General features: G+C 37.5%; 2 protein-coding genes and 1 long non-coding RNA gene across 5 annotated transcripts; 1 reads left to right on the top strand and 2 right to left on the bottom strand.

The window, feature by feature from the left end:
* Window positions 1-208: 208 nt before the first annotated feature.
* On the bottom strand, window positions 209-18302 carry hoxb8a (homeobox B8a). 3 transcript variants are annotated; one of them, XM_048560551.2, is made up of 3 exons: window positions 18073-18302; window positions 1768-2104; window positions 209-1351 (listed from the first exon to the last, which is right to left on the bottom strand). In XM_048560551.2, exons 1-3 carry the CDS (start codon window positions 18082-18084, stop codon window positions 1074-1076), a joined length of 627 nt encoding a protein of 208 aa, XP_048416508.1. In that variant the 5' UTR covers window positions 18085-18302; the 3' UTR covers window positions 209-1073. The 3 variants fall into 3 exon arrangements, with proteins under 3 accessions (XP_048416508.1, XP_048416507.1, XP_048416506.1); XM_048560550.2 differs by lacking the exon at window positions 18073-18302 and having other exon boundaries at window positions 209-1348; window positions 1768-9863; XM_048560549.2 differs by lacking the exon at window positions 18073-18302 and having other exon boundaries at window positions 1768-9863.
* hoxb9a (homeobox B9a) lies at window positions 9962-14325 on the bottom strand. Its single transcript, XM_048560547.2, has 2 exons — window positions 12313-14325; window positions 9962-11588 (listed from the first exon to the last, which is right to left on the bottom strand). Exons 1-2 carry the CDS (start codon window positions 12827-12829, stop codon window positions 11347-11349), a joined length of 759 nt encoding a protein of 252 aa, XP_048416504.1. The 5' UTR covers window positions 12830-14325; the 3' UTR covers window positions 9962-11346.
* LOC125466261 (uncharacterized) lies at window positions 12895-16954 on the top strand. The gene is made up of 3 exons (XR_007250421.2): window positions 12895-13352; window positions 13883-13997; window positions 16429-16954. It is a non-coding gene; the product is annotated as an uncharacterized LOC125466261 (long non-coding RNA).
* Window positions 18303-19101: the final 799 nt, after the last annotated feature.

A 19101-nucleotide genomic window follows, 5' to 3' on the forward strand; every position in this document is an offset into this window, starting at 1 on the left:
TAATCGCAACATTTACACAAACAGATTAAACAGATATCTGCTCACTTTATTCGTCACAGCAACTCCAGGACGAACTTCAACTTGTTTTACTTAAAAGGGGGAGGGGGAGGTGGGATGGGAGGGAGTGAGGAATTATGAGTGCAAATGAGTCAAGTGAGCTGCAAACATAAACAGGTCACTAATAAAAAAGTCAGAAAGACAAATTGAGTCAGGTGCGATTGCAATGTCTTATTGATATTTAATGCTCAGTTTTCAACAATATTATCCATCCATCTGTCTGTTTGCAGACTGCACAATATATGCAATTTCTTTCTGCCAAATCTCCTCATTCAAATAAATTCTACTTAGAAAAGAAGCCGAGCAATTTCACAGTTCTGTTTTCGCTTGTAAAGTTTATTGTACCCTTTTCCGCCGCTTGCATGTTCAAACAATAGCCCAATCTCGACTATAACATTAATGCATCACCAGTCCTTCATTCCCACCACCCCCACCTCCCCTAAATAAAGCAATTCACGTATACAGTAGACTTTTCTCACAGTTAAAGCTTAAAGACCAGTTTCCTCATGTTTTGATTTTTTTTAAAAAAGTCGTTACGTCTGCACATGCCAATTTGGGGAGAAAGCAATAATATAAATACAGCAAAGACCGTAAACAATAACACAATCTAAAATCGCTAAAGCTTAAATAGGCAGCTTCATGTTGTCGGGATTTTCCTTAAAGCTAATGGTTATTAGCTGAAGTAGTGCACACGGCTTAAATATTCTACAGCAGTATTTCAAAAGACACAGACACACTAGAACATTGATCTATGAACTTCACATTAAATACTTTCACAAGAATTCACTTATTACAGCTAGAGTGCTACACAACCACAGGTATATAGCTGGTAAAAAGTTGAAGTACTCATTTTAATCTGCACCTCCATCATTTGCACACAATCCTGTGTATCAAACAGTAAACAGGAAAATTTGTTCTGCTTCTCGCACCCGCACTATTTAAAAACTGTCTACTTTTTTTTCCTTTTTCCCTCGGATTAACCTCTGGTGTGGTAAAGTATCAATATTATTTTGTTATTAATCTTTTCCTTCGTCTTCTTTCACGTCCTTCTCCTTTGGAGTTTCCTCAATTTCGGATTTACTGCTGGGAAACTTGTCTTTGTTATTTTCCTTCTTCCATTTCATTCGTCTGTTCTGGAACCAAATTTTGACCTGTCTCTCGGTCAGTCCCAGGGCGTGTGACACTTCGATCCGCCTTTTGCGAGTCAGATATGGATTGAACAAAAATTCTTTTTCAAGTTCTAGTGTCTGATAGCGACTGTATGTTTGTCTTCCCCTGCGCCGTCCTGCAGCTACTAGGAAACAGAGAGGGGGAAGAGACAGAGAGAGAGAGAGAGAGAGAGAGAGAGAGAGAGAGATAGGGGAAGCAAAAAAATGGGCTCAATGAGGCTTTGTAGTTATACGGAGGGCTCCAAAACAAGATTCAAACACTGTTAAACAGTATTCAACACCGTAGGAAAAATACGCCATAAAACTGCAATAAAACTGCAAACAGCATGCAATATAGCACCCTTTAAAAAACCGCTCCAGGATCATTAAAGTATAAAGTAATTTACAAGTACTGAACTTCAGAATCATAAAACACTAAAGTTGCAACGTTTCTTTTATTGGCTCAGGAAATGAACCTTTCTGCGTTTTAAAATGTATGTGTGCATTATCCCTGTCCTTTCTGTCTGCCTCTTTCTTTTGCTGGCCCATGTCAAAGCCTCACCTTGCGGTCTCATCCACGGAAACAGCTGTGTCGGGGATGAACTCTGGTCTGAAATCTCTGCTTCTTCTCCTAGGTTGGTAGCCGTCGACTTGCAGTCGGGATATTGGATCAGTTCGGCCTCTTGTTGGGCAGCGAAAATTGGCTGTCTTTGCAGAGCATCGTAGCCGTAGAAACTGCCGGCATCCCCGTGACACGTCACCGCACACGGATTTTGCTGGTAGGCGGAGGTGGAGAGGGTAGCGGCGCCGTGGTGGTAAAAATCCTGGATCTGGCCGGGATGTTGGAAGCTGCCCCCGGTGCCGGGTCCATAAACCACGGTGGGTCTGCCGCCAAGGTCCTGGGTGAAACCACAGTCATAATAATTGGGGCGCAGCGTCTCCCCACTTTTATACTTGGAAAACAACGAATTGACAAAGTAGGAGCTCATTGGGAAGGACTAAGATCTTTCTGTTCAACAAATGGAACTTAGTGTTTGGTAATCAGACAAGCAAACAAGCCAAGATTTTTAAAAAAAAATTAAGCCTTCATCTTATTGATCTCAACAAATAGTGTCCTGGCATCACATCTTCGTGAAGAGGCTCACTCATAAACAGTTTTCTGTGATTTACTTCAGCCCAAATGAGTTGTTTCATATTTTGCCGTCTCTTTTCATGATAATTTGCATTTATTACCTCAACCACGTCCTATTGGCTTCGCTTACTCCGTACGGACACTGCACCGTGTGAAAAGGGAATGGTGCGAGAGAGAGGGAATGAGGGAAAGATAGAGAGGGGGGAATATGCGGATTAATATATTCAACCATGTTCATTACCGGGATATCAGCCGCTTTACAACAGATGAAATACATACGCCACCAAAAGATTGATAAGGGGAAGTATCCACGCTGTTGTGAAGTAAAGGATAGACATTCAGACGTTAATTTCCAAACCATTTAATGAGAATATGCGTCTCTTTTAAAGGTCAGAGTTACATCAACAAGACATGGAAGTACTGTACCACTCCGAAAATCTAATTACTATCAACTGTGGATCTAATTGCTATTTTTTCTCCCAAGTTATTGCAGTGTAGCGACAGGTCCAATGGCATACAAAAGCAAATTATTTGATTGTTTTTAAGTTTCATCTGAAAGAATTTTGAAATCTAGTAGTATTTAACAATTTAATGAACCGTTCTCCTATTATTAATAAAGCTTTATAACTGGTACTTGGACGGACCCTAGAACAGTAACAGTCATCTGAGAACTATAGGAAAGAGATTAAGGAACTATAACGCGTAATAAAAGCACAGCCTGTTATTGTTTATAACATGCAGTGAACGGCAGTTAGAGTTTTTACGAGAGGCTCTGCGCGGAGCAGTAAAACATGGATTTTGCGAAGCTAGCGCCCCATTCCGCTTGCTACTTTAAATATGAACCGCTTTTACACAAAATAATGTTCCTGTTGTAAAAATATTGCGGACTATTTGTTATTGGACAATAATACCACACATCTTATTCAACCTCATTTAAAGACTGTTACTTTCTAATCCAGATGGAAAGGGTTTCGAGTGAAAGCCAGCGCAGCGCTTCCAAATAAAGGTGCAAAGTTCTGAGATAACTCAGAGCTCAGTAAAGGCGCGCATGAACTTCCCTCGAAAAGATCTTCTCCATATCAGAAAACTCTATGCGGCTATTTCGTATATATGCACGGGTGTTAATAGTTGAAATAATGTGCAAACTGCATTCCAAAATCGAGTATAAAGTTACGCAAAACTATTGCAATGTCTGTTCATATTTTGAAACTGACCATTTAGTTTTAAACCATTAACGAAACGCCACAATAATGACTGATAGCGAATCTGCATTATTTTTGAGCTCATTGGTTTATCTGTGACAATTGAAAGCAAGGTATTTCCTGAACTGATAAGGAAGCCAATGTTGTCACGCCGAGCCAGTTTACTATGAAATGTATCTGATAGTTCGATTTTATGAAGTAGACAAAATAATTTACATTCGATCTGTCTCACCTTGGCAGATCTCCCGAAGCTTACTAAATCTATTCCCGCAATTCAATTCTCACAATTTTTGGGGGGATAGTACTCGGAATGTCTATTTATAACCACAAGATGCTTCCACATCAAAAGAATTTCTACCTCCACAGTATAAAAGTTAATCAGAATAGAACTCGGTCAATGAAAAGTCTAAATAAGACCTTTGGGTGTTTATTATCAATGCAAATCCATCCGAGTACAATCATAGCTAACATAAGTAACTTAAATCAGCATTTTAACTTTGCATATTCCTACACTGAAGTGCATCTTTGAAGTATCTGGTCCTTCGTTAACCATTGTCAACCATCTAACCCATTGTTAATTTGTCAATCCCTAATGTGTTATTTTAAAAAATACAAAAGCATGGTGTTCAAATATAGCTTCTAAAAAGTCTGGGTTGCAGAAATAGTGGGAATTCTTGGGTTACAGATTTCCACCCTTCCATAATATTATGGGATACGTCAGCTGGCAAGGAAATTAACGCAGTGGCATTGTAAAAGTATCATCGACCCAAAGTTGGTGTGCAGCTGTGGTAATAAAGTAGCAAATCACACTGATAAGAACATTTTATTAACTTTGTGCACGTGCAGCCTGTGAAATATTGTCAACTGATCAAATAATGCTGAATAAGATCATTGAGATAATACAAGTCTGGAACGTGAAAAAACCTCATCAATTTGCCAAAACAAAAAGAAACGATTTATGAAAGTTAATATTTTATTCTTTTCCTCTATAAGTGGCTGTGGCCTTCTGAAAAAAAAAGCATTGTTCAAAATAGGAATGAGTGGAACCAATTGTTTAATAATTAATCGAAAGGCTCCTCTTGAAAAGTTTGTTCCCTGTCTCCATAGGTGCCCCGGGTTACTTTAACTCAGATGAAAATCTTTAAATGTTATTTTCGTTTTTCTCTCTGAAGTTTAAAGAACAACGTTCCGATTACATTTTAGCTTTTACTTTCGTTTCTAGTGGTGGTACTTGGTCATACAACCGTTTAGATTCTTTTGAAATTTGGCACAACCGTGCCAGCGTTAAATAGAACAGGTCTGGAGTGCCATTTAAACCAATAAAAATACTTAAACATCTAATATTACTGCAACATGGACAATCCACATTCTTAATCAACCATTGGATTGTCACAGAAACATTTAAGAGATGATCAGCTAGTTCCTACATTTTCCAATTGCTTCATCAACTGACACGTCTGTGAGATTTTAAGGGGGAAGAAACAATTTCTGACCACAGAAGTAAACAAAGTCTATAACTTGCAGACTGTCCGGTCCGTGACGACCCACGTGTTTGCTTTATTTGGTTCTAAGGCAGTGATACATCTGCATTGCGCATTTAATATTGTTTTTCTTCGTGTTTTAATGCGGTTAATCTCTTTATCAGCAACGTGATTCATTGTATGGGCGTATTTCCATTTTGTTGGAAAGCATTCAAATACATTTCCTAAGTTTAACTATAAATGTGTTCACATATTCTGAGTATAATTTGTAAATCTCCTCTATAAATCTCGCTGCACGTATATTTTGCATACATATGACAGACACACAGAGCTTAATGTGATATTTCAAGTACCTATCATAAATGTAAAGACATTTTAAAAATATTCCAAAGGCAGTTGCAAGTCTACAAAGAAAATAAACGCCCCTTAGTTACTGTTTGTTTCCAGAGGGTTTTCCTTCCATTTCTCTTCTGCTAGCAATCGAAACAGATTCTCACGTTTAAATATTCTACTCTTCCGATAAATATGGAACATCACAGCGAGGTATAACATTACAAGTTTTATAATTGATCCTTTAGTTTCATTCTTCATTCATACATAACCTATGACTGATGCAGAAAATTGGTTGTACAAATATTATGGTTATGTTCATCTATTTGTTCATCCAAATTATTATTCCTCAATAAGTATACACCTTTTTGATACTTTAAGCTGACACAAGTTATTGCTCTACAGTTTAAGCTGAAATTTATAGAAACCCGTTATCTTCGTAAGATTTACATGATGTAAAAGCACAGAGTGGAAATAGAAGATATCCACACACCAAGTATTTCCATTAATTTGCGCATTAGTGCGCGGGATTCCAATTGTAAAATGATAATCTTGTTTATTTTGTACGTTTACCTAATCACGCGTCTTTAGTTCTTTGGAGAATCGTGTGAAAACTTTACAGAGTCAAAAAATAAATTTCCACCAAAGATTTTGACTTTTCTCTACTTTCTTTTAAATTATTTTCAAGTGAAATTATAAGCAACTCGTTACTTTAAAAGTATTCATGCAGGAAAGCGAAATAAAGACAGAAATGAAACTAATGTGAACAGTGATGGAGACAGAACGAAAAGCCAATCATATTGAAGTAAAGCTTTGCCTTCATCTGGGTGAAATTCCAGGTTCTTTTATGTATGAGGTTGCAGACTGTTCAGTTCCGTGAAACTCCTATTCCATGATACGGTTACATAAGTCGTTTTGTTTATGGTGAAAAAAGAGTACAGCTCGATTTAAATAGGGGAAGAAACTGAAAAGAGGGTGGTAACCTAAATGGTAGAGATAAAATAAAATCAATAAAACCTGAGAAAGAATAAATCAGCAAGGTCTGGAAACCTGTCAGAAAGAAATGTCCATACAGATGGCCATTATCCTGTGAATATGTGGCGCACAGTTTGTTGAAAGGAAGACAGTCACTCAAACGATAATCAATATATGCACAGCAGCCCAGGATGGATTCAATCTAAAGACATGTGCACTGGGATGTGAGAAATATAACAGGTTTGAAAGTTCATTTGGAAGCTAAGTATCCAGAAATTTCAATGTACGCTTCTAACATTTTTCGACATAACTGATGTCCATAAATAAACAGTACAAAAAATTGCTTTCCCAATACATGTATCCTTTGAAAGCAGCCAACTGCGAATCAGATCCACAGCTTGTTAGGCATTTAGTTGTGTGAATGTATATTTAAAAGTGTGAATGCCTGGCACTTTACATATTGCCCAAGTGCAACAAACCTCGCGATTTTTCCGTAATTGAACCGTTTTCTTTATTTATTGACATTAGCCTCAAAGTGTGGACAATGCCCCCGTAAATGGACAGACTTATTTGTTCTGTTATCTTCTCGGGTTTATAGCATAGTGTGGATAAAATGCAACTGCATAAATTCTGGCCCAAATAAACAAATTGCAATTAGAGTACATTTCAAATTAACATAAGTGATATTAGGTGTTTTGGAAAATAGTTGAATGGAGGGAGCTAAATGCAAAGGAGAGCATTTTAAAATGAAGGCATAATTGTTAAACAATTTGATGGAAAAATCCGGGGACCGAGGAAAGCTGTATGTTTCTAACACGTACGTTGCAGCTATTGAATCTCGGGTCGGCAGAAGAGCTGCAGCAGCTCAATGATTGAGTTTGGTGGAACAATGCTGCCACCTACTGGAAGTAAGGTGAATCTTTGGGACTTTTAAAACAACCGTGAAAAAGCATGAGAAAATATGCGCAATGTATAACATTAGACTTCAAAGAAATCATTGGACCCAAACGGTTGCAAAGAAAGAAGGTATAATCTCTTCAATTTCACCGACAAATACAATCGAGGCATTGCCAAAATACCACATCTTTGGTACTGTGCTGCAACGGATTGCTAACACCCTGAATTCTTGAAGGACAGTAAAGAAGGAGAAGAATAAGAAAAAAGAGGGAAAGAAAGCTTTCAAAACTCTATTGTCTCCGAGTCGGAGTCTAAACAATTGGGCATTCTGCTTTAGAATTAAGTCCCAGGCATGGGCGCGGAGTTGTAAACACATCCAAAGACCCTGCTCCAGACGTCTCGCCAGACTCTGTATAGGGTTTTATTGCAGCAATTTCTGGCAGCCTGAAATGGTTAGGAAGTAGAACAAAAGAGGGCGTCGCTTGCTTTAGAGTCTAAAATGCATGTTGGTTACACCACAATATTCACCAAGATTTTCCCTTAAAAAACTGTTACAATATGCATCCTCTCAGAAGTAAAACGCAAAGCCATGTTTTTATGGCTTGGCACCTCCAGTTGTGAGTTTAATTTAATAGGTTCTGAAAGTTTTCCCTTTGCTGTGTTTGTTTTGCAGACATTCAATTCTTAACCTTCAGAAATTTATACCCTATAAACTTTTACAACGGTCATATTATTTTATTGCAGCACACCACACTGAATTTCCTATAATGACAGACAACTTCCTAACTCCTCCTCCAACGTGCTAGGCTCATATATGCTTCTTCCTTGTATATGTTTGTGTCTTGTGTGCTTGGCAAATAATGTCGAAATGGATATAACTTACATCATTATATTAGCTCTAAAACACGACACGCTGATACTGCATTTATTTTGTTCCAAGCCTATAAAAGAGATTGTACACGGCTGCATAATGGTTTCAGTGATCTAGAGGTACTAAGGCATATAAACATAGACTATTTTTACTACGGCCTTAGATGTCCACGGCAGCCATTCTACTGAACCAACCTCGAGAACGCTCTCAAGTTGGCGAGCACCCTTTCTCCTTTCTAATTATCCCCTGTTACGTTGTTAACAGGAAGATGGCGAGAGGAAATAAAACCCCCTGAAATGCAGTCTACCCTGAACATTCGATTAAATTGATGGACATTTCTTTCGAGGATGGTGAAATAGGCATCTTTCCACCAGATTTCCACATTGGACTATTTTATGCGGGGGTTAGAGATTTAGAATGTTTCGGCTAAGGCTATGTAATCAAAATGCCCCCCATTACTTGTTTGTGGGCAGATTCGTCGTGAAACATTTTCTAATTGAGCTGAATATTTCATTTCGTTTTTGTTCTTTGTTATTTGCTATTCATCGAAGTAATATGCGGCAAATGTTTTGATAGGTTTCTGCATGCATTCATTTTTTATCTTGCAATCCTCATCTATAACGTCGATATTTATGCACCTATATCTGCAAATGTACAGAGAGATATATATGCATATTTAGGTATAGATATAATATATACACAGTGAATAACAAGGTTTTTAAAAAAATTATCTTTGCTTAATAAGCTGAAGAAACCTAAGCCTTCCAAAGAGAGTGTGAGTGCTCACATTATGCCTCGGAAGTTTCAAAATTCAACTCGAATAGGTCAACAGAGGGAATATTAATTATCAAACGATTATAGTACTGAACAATGCAAGTAAACCAGCAGAACATAGATAACAGATTGCTTTTTCTTCTCAATGGTTTATGTAAATTCTGTTAGAACATGCTTGCGAAAATAAATGCAAATTTTCGTTTGAATTGCCTGTGTAATTTATATTTCTTCAAAGCTGGGAGGCAGAAGATTCATTGCGTGCAAAAGAAATGAACTCACTCGCGTTATGATATGTACTGGACAATAAAATAGGCAAAGTAACTAGCAGATATATACGATGGGGCATTTTGATGATAATTTGCTTTATCCATATTTAATTATTGGGCCAAAAGAACACGAAATTTCAGATCCTGTGATGATAAGCAAATGGAAAGTAAGCGAGAAATTTACTGGATGTAGACTAATTCCCTTGGAATTCCCACGAAAAACGCACTTTTACATTTCATCTCCATCCCAACAACTTGTGTATATGTCTCGTTCGGCAAGGTACTATGGTTACGATTCTTCATGAGACGGAAGTATTTTTATATCACTTTATTTATGGAAGCACTTTGCGTAGTTTCATGCTTCCCCGCAGTTGCATGCATTCAGCTCTTCTGTGCCGCTGTATTGAAGACACGCCATTGTGCCCACTCTCGAAGAGGATTTTTCGGGAAAAAGAAATAAAATACCGACATTTTTGACCGTATATCCAGCATAACCAGGGGCCGTACCCCTAGAATTGGCCAAATGATTTATCAAATAACTGATTTGGTTTAGTTAGGATTTTAGAAATTGAATTTATTTTCAGCGTTCTAACGCGTCTTCTCGGTTTCTATAATTGTTCGACGATCTTATTTAACAAAAAGAGCTATTCTCCTTTGGGTTTATGAATCTGGTTTTCAGGTTTCATTCATAGAAAGAGGTTCACATTCAAAACCAAGAATAACGCAAGACTTTAAACAATAGATACAAGGTCGGGGGGTGGGGGTGGGGGTGGGGGGGGGGGGATTGCGTTTCCAAACTTTTCAGCAGCATTTTATTTCGCAGTTCCTTTTTAATAGTTGTATATTTACATCTAATGATCATGTTATGTGTACAAAGAAGGGTGGGTTCAAAATATTTGATTCCATTCAGTGGGTTTAATTTACAATTCACGTTAATAAATCACATTAGAATAGTGCAACCGTGCGCTGCTGACGTCGGAGAGCCCCAAAATGAAGTAACTAAAACACAGTGCCTGCAGGAATTTGGACTTTTCTTATGTAAAATGGTTAGGTCATTTACCTTAAGTGTAAAATCGGAAAATATCTACAAAATCCACGACTACAAACACCAGTGCCACATTGGACAGAGATCCTAAGAAACATTTAATACATTGTCACCAACACTGTCATTATTCCTAACATTTAATACATTGTCACCAACACTGTCATTATTCCTAACATTTATTCTTTTGAGCCGATCCCTGTTGTCAACTTCCTTTTGTGCAATCTAGTCGGTAATTATAATTCGTCAAATTATTCCTACATAGTGTTTTATTTCTAAAAAGTTGCAGATCATTTAAGTTTTCGCTTCGACTGTTGGACATGCTTACCGCAATATTTGAACAGTTTCATAAACGAGCCACTTGTTAATTGTTACCCATAGTCGCACAAACACTTAGCAAAGGTGAAATCTACTAACTTAAACCCTCGGAGCATCAGACATTGAAACAAAACGCCAGATCCGCACTCATTCAAACACACAGACTAGGGGATACAGAAGTTGAGATGGAAAACTAGATTATCGCTTGATTTAAACAGTAGTCACAATTCCATTGAAACAAGCAAATGCTTAAATCAAAGAGATACAGGAGTTGTGGAAACAGCACTTAATTCAACAGCGATGTGATGTCTTCAAAATGGATTATAAGCATTCGAGTTTTGCATGTAGACTGTTGCAAACAAGGCATGTTAAGTCATTGCAGCCAGCAAAGTCCAAAAAACTTAATCGCAGCTTAAAAAGGATCATTTTATGTAAAGCGTTGCTTTGGAGCGCAGTCCATCCCAGCGCCGCGCGAAAGGTCAACACCAAAGCACTGACAGAAATTGTAGCAATTTATAAATAACACGAAGTTCCTTTTTAAGCCATAAAGAGAGAAATGGTGGCAAGAATAAAAGCACTCTGCTCTCTCTGGCTGTTAGAGTGGATGAGAATGAGAGGAAGTTGTATTTCTTAATATCCTGCCATAAAATTCTTTACACGTGACAGTATTCCCTGAATGAATGCACTAAAATATTCGAAATAAATAGCCGAATTGCTGGATGCTTAAACCTTACTTTCTGACCATTCTTTGCTGTGGAAGCATGTTGACTTTCTCAGAACTACAGTACTTTAAGGATAAATTGCAGAGACAGCAAAAACCGGCTACGCGCTAAAGTTAAATTTAAACAGCTAGTCACTCGAACTCTTTTACATGCTCCTTACTGAGTCTTTTCATCTTCATTCTCCTGTTTTGAAACCAGATTTTGACTTGTCTTTCAGTCAGGTTAAGAAGACGCGCTACTTCGTGCCTCCGGTCCCTGGTGAGGTACATGTTGAACAGAAATTCTTTTTCCAACTCCAGGGTCTGATATTTGCTGTAAGGACATCTTTTCTTCCTCGTTGAGCGGGCATGTAACCAGTTTGCAGCAGGATTGTCTAAAGATGAGTGAAGGGGAAAATAATCAGATGAGAATAAGAATTATATTGCAATCATAATTTCTAAATGATATTTCTAACATTTTACTGCTTGTGGGAGTCTTCTTCCACAGTTATATCGGTCTAGCTAAGTATTAAGAAAGTGCGTGTCTGTGTGTGTGTGTGTGTGTGTGTGTGTGTGTGTGTGTGTGTGTGTCTGGGTCTTGTGTTACTCCTAAGCGTTTGTCCATTAGTATAGTGTATTACTGAACTGGAAACTGTTGGGCACTCTCGAATTGCGAAGACTTCATTTTGCTGTTGATTACCACGTTTACAATTCAGAAATAAACTCGGAGAGCCGACTCCGCTACATGAAATATTTCCTTTCTCCCTTCTCCGCAGCTTCACATAAAGATGGTGCGGCGCACATTTCATGGTTCTCAGGAGCTTATTTCGAACGGAAAATAACAGCAGTGAATACTTTTTATTTATTCCTCCATTTATGCAATGTCTCGTAGAAGATAATCTGGCGAAACCGCCATTAAGGATATGCAGGTGTTTACATAAAACAGAACGGAGGCGTATAATATACAAGCGACATAAGACCAGTTAAATCCTTGAGGCTAAACTGGGAACAAACTACCTTTTAATTGGAACCTTACTACAATAGCGTGTTTTTGTTTTGTACGAGGTTTGGAAACTATTTTCATTGAGATAAGTTAAGTAGATCTCTCGAAAAACTTACTCTGCTCTGATGTCTCTTTGTCTGCCTTCTCTTCACATATACTGTCTTCGTAGCACTGCGCTTTCCCGGAGCAAATGGTTTCGCTCTCCAAATATTCGCCATGTAGTTTTTGAAGCGCTGCTGGTAGGGTTTCGCCGCCATGTGTTGCGGGTACTTCTGCTTTCAATGAATCGTGACCGCTGGAAGGCATTCCGGGTCCGGACACAGCCCTGGGGGTCGGGTCCAACCAGGACCGCATGTACCTGCTATCAGGCTGAATGGGGTGAGACTGGACGTAAGGATGGTGCAAAGTGGGAACATTGGCAGAAGGCTGGCCGTACACGGGGGCCCAAGGGGCGCCGAACACCGGAGATTTCGCCTGAAAATTACAAGCAGGAAATTCGGGGTGCTCGGGGACTCGCGGCTGCCTGGAGACTAAGTATTGCCCCGAAGCAAACTTTGTTGCAGGCGATCCCTCGCTTTCATGACTTATAAGTGAATCGACAAAGTAGTTGCCAATAGCACCAGAGATCGACATTGTCAAACATCATACACTTCGATTCATTGAGAAATTATATGTAAGACTAGAAATTGTTCTCTCAACTTCTCCACTAACAAAGTAGAGTTAGCTAATATGTTGTGGGCTATCTGCGAAACGATTGGTTAAAGTTTTCATGAGGCCGACAAAGCGACAATAAAACGTAAATCAATCCGCAATGGGGGTTAAACAATTAGCATCCCCCTCCTCCCCCCGTATTAAATACATTTAGAAGTAAAAGGGGGATTGAACAATAAACAGTACCACGGATAAATACATACTGAGCAACTATTCCTCAGAATGCAAAACCTGGTTAACTTTAACGGACATTTTTTAAAGGAACTATTTTGTTTCCTAATCAATCTTACGTCGTGCGATAAATTCCCACACCAGGTCTCATCATCGCCAGTTTTTGTATTACTGTTATTATTTTAAATCCGTAACATAAGAAGTGTTAAATGCAATCAACGCAGCAGATTATTCTTGCGATATTTGTACTTGATGGGTACGAGAAGCTGGTGAGGTTGGTGGTTCGGAACGCTTAGATTGGAGTTGACAATATTAGCCCGAGGTTCTGGTGCCATTGAATGAAATATGCGTGCGTGCTATGTGTGACAACTTTAGATCTTATAGAGAAGATATTGCAATGAAAATACACGAAAATGTGAGAAGATGGTCCGTTACTTTCTCGTAAAATTTTAATTCAGTCGAAAGACTGCAATTGAGGAAGATTAGAACGAATTGGATTTAAAGTAGTTTCTGATTCTGGTTTCTGCATTTCCAGCCAACAAAGTCTTTTTTGTTCCCATTGTGATGTTTTAAAGCTCACAGTCATACGAAAGCCACGGCTACGTATTATCCTGCTTTGTTTATGCTGTGTGATTTCAAATTCCTCGCAAGTCTATTTTGGAACAAAGGAAAAAGAAAAGCGAACCCTCCAATAATCATGAACTTTAGTGAACAAGTGAATAATTATTGTGTATTAAAATATACACTCATTGTTAGAGGTTAACTATAAATGTAAACTAAGTTTTCTCTTATGTTTTCCGTCAGTTCCAGGAAGAAAAGAGCCAAGAAAGATTTTGTATCATCAGCTAAGGACAAAGCGTGAATTAATGTTCGAAAACTAAGTACAATTAGTGAAATGCGAATACTCAGACAAAATTCGGTGGGTAATGAAAAATTTACACAGGTTGAAAATTATTCGGTTTTTAAATTGCAAATCACTTTGAAAGAAATGGAACTTATTAATGGAAACTATTAATACTTTACTTTGCATCAGCGGAATAAAATAGAATCGATGTTTGTAATCGACCTCTAAATGAATGCGTTAAATGCAAAGAGTTGTATTTGAAGAGATTTGATAATTGATGAAGGACGAACAATGGCGAAGGCAATGAAGAACATTACAAATTGGGGGAATATTTATATAAACATTTTAAATTCTAATCCTGTCAATGGTTTAGTTTATAAATTGACGAAACAAAATTTATTGTTCAGATGAAGAAAAATAATTAAAAATGAATAAACAAACATTTATTTAGGCTCGGAAATAATTCGACGAATATTTGAATTGTAATTTTTGGACGGTTATGCTGGCAGGCAGGTGACCGTCGGCAGGGCTGCTAATTTACAACAGTGGCTTCTATTAAGATAGCATTAACGAGTATAGAGGTATAGAACAAACTATCGGCTGAGGTGAACATCTGAGTATTCGTTAATGTTATTATTGGAGATCCACTATATCTTAAATACCAACTGAATTCTCCATGATAAAAAAAACCTTGCAAGAGCCTGGATAAGGTCCAAACTACTGTACCGGGAATATTTTTGAGAATATTCAATTATTAGATAAGATCAGTGAAACGGTTCACCTATGTACTTATATTTGCTGTTAGCATCATGATCATAAATATCTCACAAGATTCACAAAATTCTTTAGCATTTTGATTCTGTTTGCTCTTTCTGGCGATGCGTTGAAGTAAAAGTAACCCTCTTGTCCACTCGCCTGCCGATAAAGTTTATTTTGCCGCCATGATGAATTCGAAAGTTTAGATGAAAACATTGGGGGAAATTAATTTAACCTTATTCTACATTCAAGGCTGCGTACTTGAAAACGTATTCTCAAGCTGCTAAGATGCTGACGGATACATCTTCATTTAACATCAATGAATATTGTCCAGTCTAAACAGTCAAATAGGGCGATTGTTTCAACGGCAGGCATCCCTTTGAAAGGCCGGCGTGATTTGCAGATCGCATCTGAATATTTGCATCAAATAGATTTTTCAGTCATTTGTAAAACGGGATATGTTAGCGATTATTGCTCATGGAGCCAAATATGCAAGTTTTGATATATAATTATAGACATCCAAAAATGCCACAAATCAATATTTTCTAAACAGCTTTATATGTATGAACAGTAAAAAAAATTATTTAATGCGCGAAATAAGTCGACATCTATTTACTCAAAGTAAACACAGTTATTGGATTTTATATGTATCTTTTCAAGCTGAAACAATCACTCTGCCAGTGTATTGCTGTCTACATGTTAAAATATACTTCAGAGACACTCGCCTGTCTTTTAGTTCGGAACTTTTAATTGACAATATGATACTAGCATTGTCGTTCTTCTTCCCAGCTGGAAGTTATAGCAGGGATATGCCGGGTTTTCCCGTTTGCATCTAAAACTTATCTTAAATGCACAAATCCCAGTTTAAACAATTTTCTTAATAGCATAAAGGTTTCATTATCAATGAAAATATGCACTCCATTTTTTTCGCAACAAAGCAGTTTTGGGTATTCTTCAGTGAAATGGGAAATATGCTTTTAATTGTTACATCAATACAGGAAAACAGATGCAAAGTGTGACATCGACAAGGACAGGGAACTGCGTTTCAACAGTAATGTATAAAACAATCAACAATCATTTCTAATATTTCTAAGACCTTTGGTTTTATGAGAGTTTTAATAATATATTTAAATGGTTTTAGAAGTAGGAAATCGTTGGTCTTTCTTGCAAATTTCCAGTTTAAGTAATATACTTTTAGAAGCTTTAAAAAATACATTATCAATCCTTGCCAAGCAAAATTGGGCACAGCCTCCAAACACAGCAAGTAGCATGATGAAAAGGAAAAGATCCATCGTTCAGGGTCGCTGCAGGTCATTTGGTGGCAACACCACATTTATATTTTAAAGAAGATGTTTAATTTAAGTCTAACGATTAAAGAAGCGAGCCATTTTGCTCTTGTCTCAGCACGCTGTGCAATCCAATCGAACTTCAGTCATTTCAACGCAGTTATTACTTTCACATTAGTAAGTTTGTTCGTTGCACTCTCACCTTTTGCTCAATTCATAATGCATTGGAAATACGCAGAGAGACAAGAAAACAAAGAATCTTCACATTAAATCGTGAAGATGCTGAATGTATGGCAATCAAATAAAGTTTATGATGGAACACTCCTCGGCACTAAATTGCTGTTAAAAGGGGCTCCTTTTTCCTTAACCGAGATGACATTATACAATTCACTCGGTGGGCAAAACAGGGGCAGTATATGTATTCCTACAAGTACTTTAAACAGCATCCTACACTTAATTCGCAGGTTCCAAACTGACAGCAAAGGCGAACGAATTGAAGATTATCAGCGGAAACTCGCTCAACTTATACTTTGATATGTAAACGAACAAAATAACAAATCGATTAGGGCAAGACTGAAGCTTCTTCGTCCACAGGCAATAATCTCACTGGAAGCTTGCCTAATGTCTTTCTGCAACTGGATACCTCCAGTTTAAAAGCCTATGAGTTATATTCAGATGTATCTTACCGGAGTATTATTGACCCAGACTATATTTTTGATATACAGCAATATTGTGATAGACTGAACAATCGTCGTTAATGATAAAGTGGTAACAACATTATCTTTTATGACTAGACATATTATGCTAAATTTAAAAAAACAACACAACTACTTCACACTACAAGACTTGATAACATAACATTGGAGGACTGAAGAGCGCTCTCAACTGGGAATGGAAGAGAGTTATCGTCCCTCGATCATAACACAAATGTATAAAAGCTGTTACACTGAATTAATATGATACAGAAATAAATCGTCTTGTATATCGACAGATTTTCAGCTTTCCAAGGGCCCATTGTCCATTTGTCTGCCTTACAAGAAAACATGTAATAACGTCTTTTATGAATAGAGACGGTGCAGATATTACTGGGAACACACCTTACACAACTGCAAGTTCATCCATCTGTTCTGTTGATTTAGATATCGATTAATTTATTCAACGTATAATCGATTAATCCATCTGACTGCAGATCCTTCTGACGAATAGAAATTCGGATCAAACTAATGATGCTTGCAATGACAAGGCAATTCCAAAATTGTGCATTTATCAGTAGAAAAATGCACACAATTTGCATTGTTTAAAACTTTACCATGCCATTCATACACAAATACTACATTTTGGAATATAGCGATGTATCGGATAAATAGCAATAGGATAGATAAATGTGTCCGGTAATCTGCAATAACAGTTCGCACTATATATCATTGTTTATAGCTTCGTCACGTTTAGTGTTTTGCCACAGGAACCATTTATTCGGGTATCAGAACAGCAGAGATTCCTCTTTTTAACTAAGTTCCAAAAGTTTGCGATGACAATAACTGGAGTAATTCAGGCAGTTTCTTGTCACTGCGATCAAACAGAAGCCCAACAACATGAAACTACCTAAGTCACACAGCAGTTCCATCTCACATGCGCCATAGACTGGACTTAATGAATGAAGTTCAATTCGAACACTAAAATAAAGATTGACATTGTGAGATACGTTTTTACTAAGCATTATTCTTTAAAATATAATGACATTAATAAAATTCTCACATATTTCTAAGAAAGGAAATGAAGGCGGGATATTTACAAACCTTAGTTTCTAGCGGCTCTAAACTACATCTATCCTTCTTTAATCAATCCAAAAGGACACATTGTACCATTTCGGGCTCGCTGGGCATTCGAATACACATAAAAGAAACCGCAGCGATCAGTCTCACTATACTGCATCATTATCATGGCAAAAGAGCAACGTTTGCACTTTTTAACATAATCAGCAGACCATTGTAACAAGAAACTTCAGGAAAATGAAACATTTAATTTTCCACCAAGTCAATTTGTTTATCAACAGCCTTACAGGGGGATCTGGAAGAATACGCCAGTGAAACATGACAACAAGGCCCTACCATTTTCAGCATGTTTTCCAAAGTCTTGAAAACAAACGTGGATAACACTTAGCGAGTTTCCACTTGTAGTTTGCCAAGGAAAGTGTGACCATTTTCCTGATCTCAAATCTGTGCTGTGTGGCATGCCGCTTGGAGACAATCTGCCTAAGTCCAACAAGTGCTACGTGACAGCAAATTGCCAAACATATTTACAAGCCATAAAACTTCACAAAAGCGGACGTGGTTGTCCATGGAACATCATCAGTGCCCACAGTCACTTACAACGGTCTCGATGGTATTTAAATCACGGACACCGGATACCAAATAAATTTCAGACTGCGGGGTTTTCTTTAGGGATGGAAGCATCGGAATTCCCTGCCTTTTTTTCTCCACCATCAACTTGTCCATTTCAGGTCAATTTCACGGGTTCACAATCAACCAACCAATGTCCGTGATATATATGAGCCAAGCTTGATGAAAGAGCTACTAGCCAGCAAATAGTCAAAACAAACCTTAACAGACTTTTAGACGTTGAAGAAAAGTATTAAGATCTATAGAAATGCTTCAAACACATTTTTGTCATTTTTAAATCTGTATTTTAATATTGATGAGGCTTAGGAAATAATGCAACCAATTTAAGACGTGAAATATACAGAACGTGCTATTCAAAAAAAAATCACGATTCGTTTACACCATGAGAGTGAAATATATCATTTAAACAGTTATTTGTGGACTTATATGTGGTCCCCAAATATTAACATATCCTGTTATTTTCCTCATAAAAGGAAGTGTGGAGTTCAGTGTGCACAGCAGTAGACAAGATTTGATGAATACGACGTTAATAGGCTTTGGTATAGCTAGTTTCTTTACATTTTTTAAAAAAATAAATATTACATGCTATATGACATTACACATTTATTATCTGAAATCTCTATCTAAAACCACATATGTCAAATCAAATGAGAGGACAGATCACTGTACATTGTCATACATTTGGTGGATTTTAAGATACATCTTATTCTTAAGCACAATCACATTTTAATTGCAGTG

This window comes from Stegostoma tigrinum, chromosome 31 (assembly GCF_030684315.1).
Source record: "Stegostoma tigrinum isolate sSteTig4 chromosome 31, sSteTig4.hap1, whole genome shotgun sequence".
Taxonomy (NCBI): Eukaryota; Metazoa; Chordata; class Chondrichthyes; order Orectolobiformes; family Stegostomatidae; genus Stegostoma; species Stegostoma tigrinum.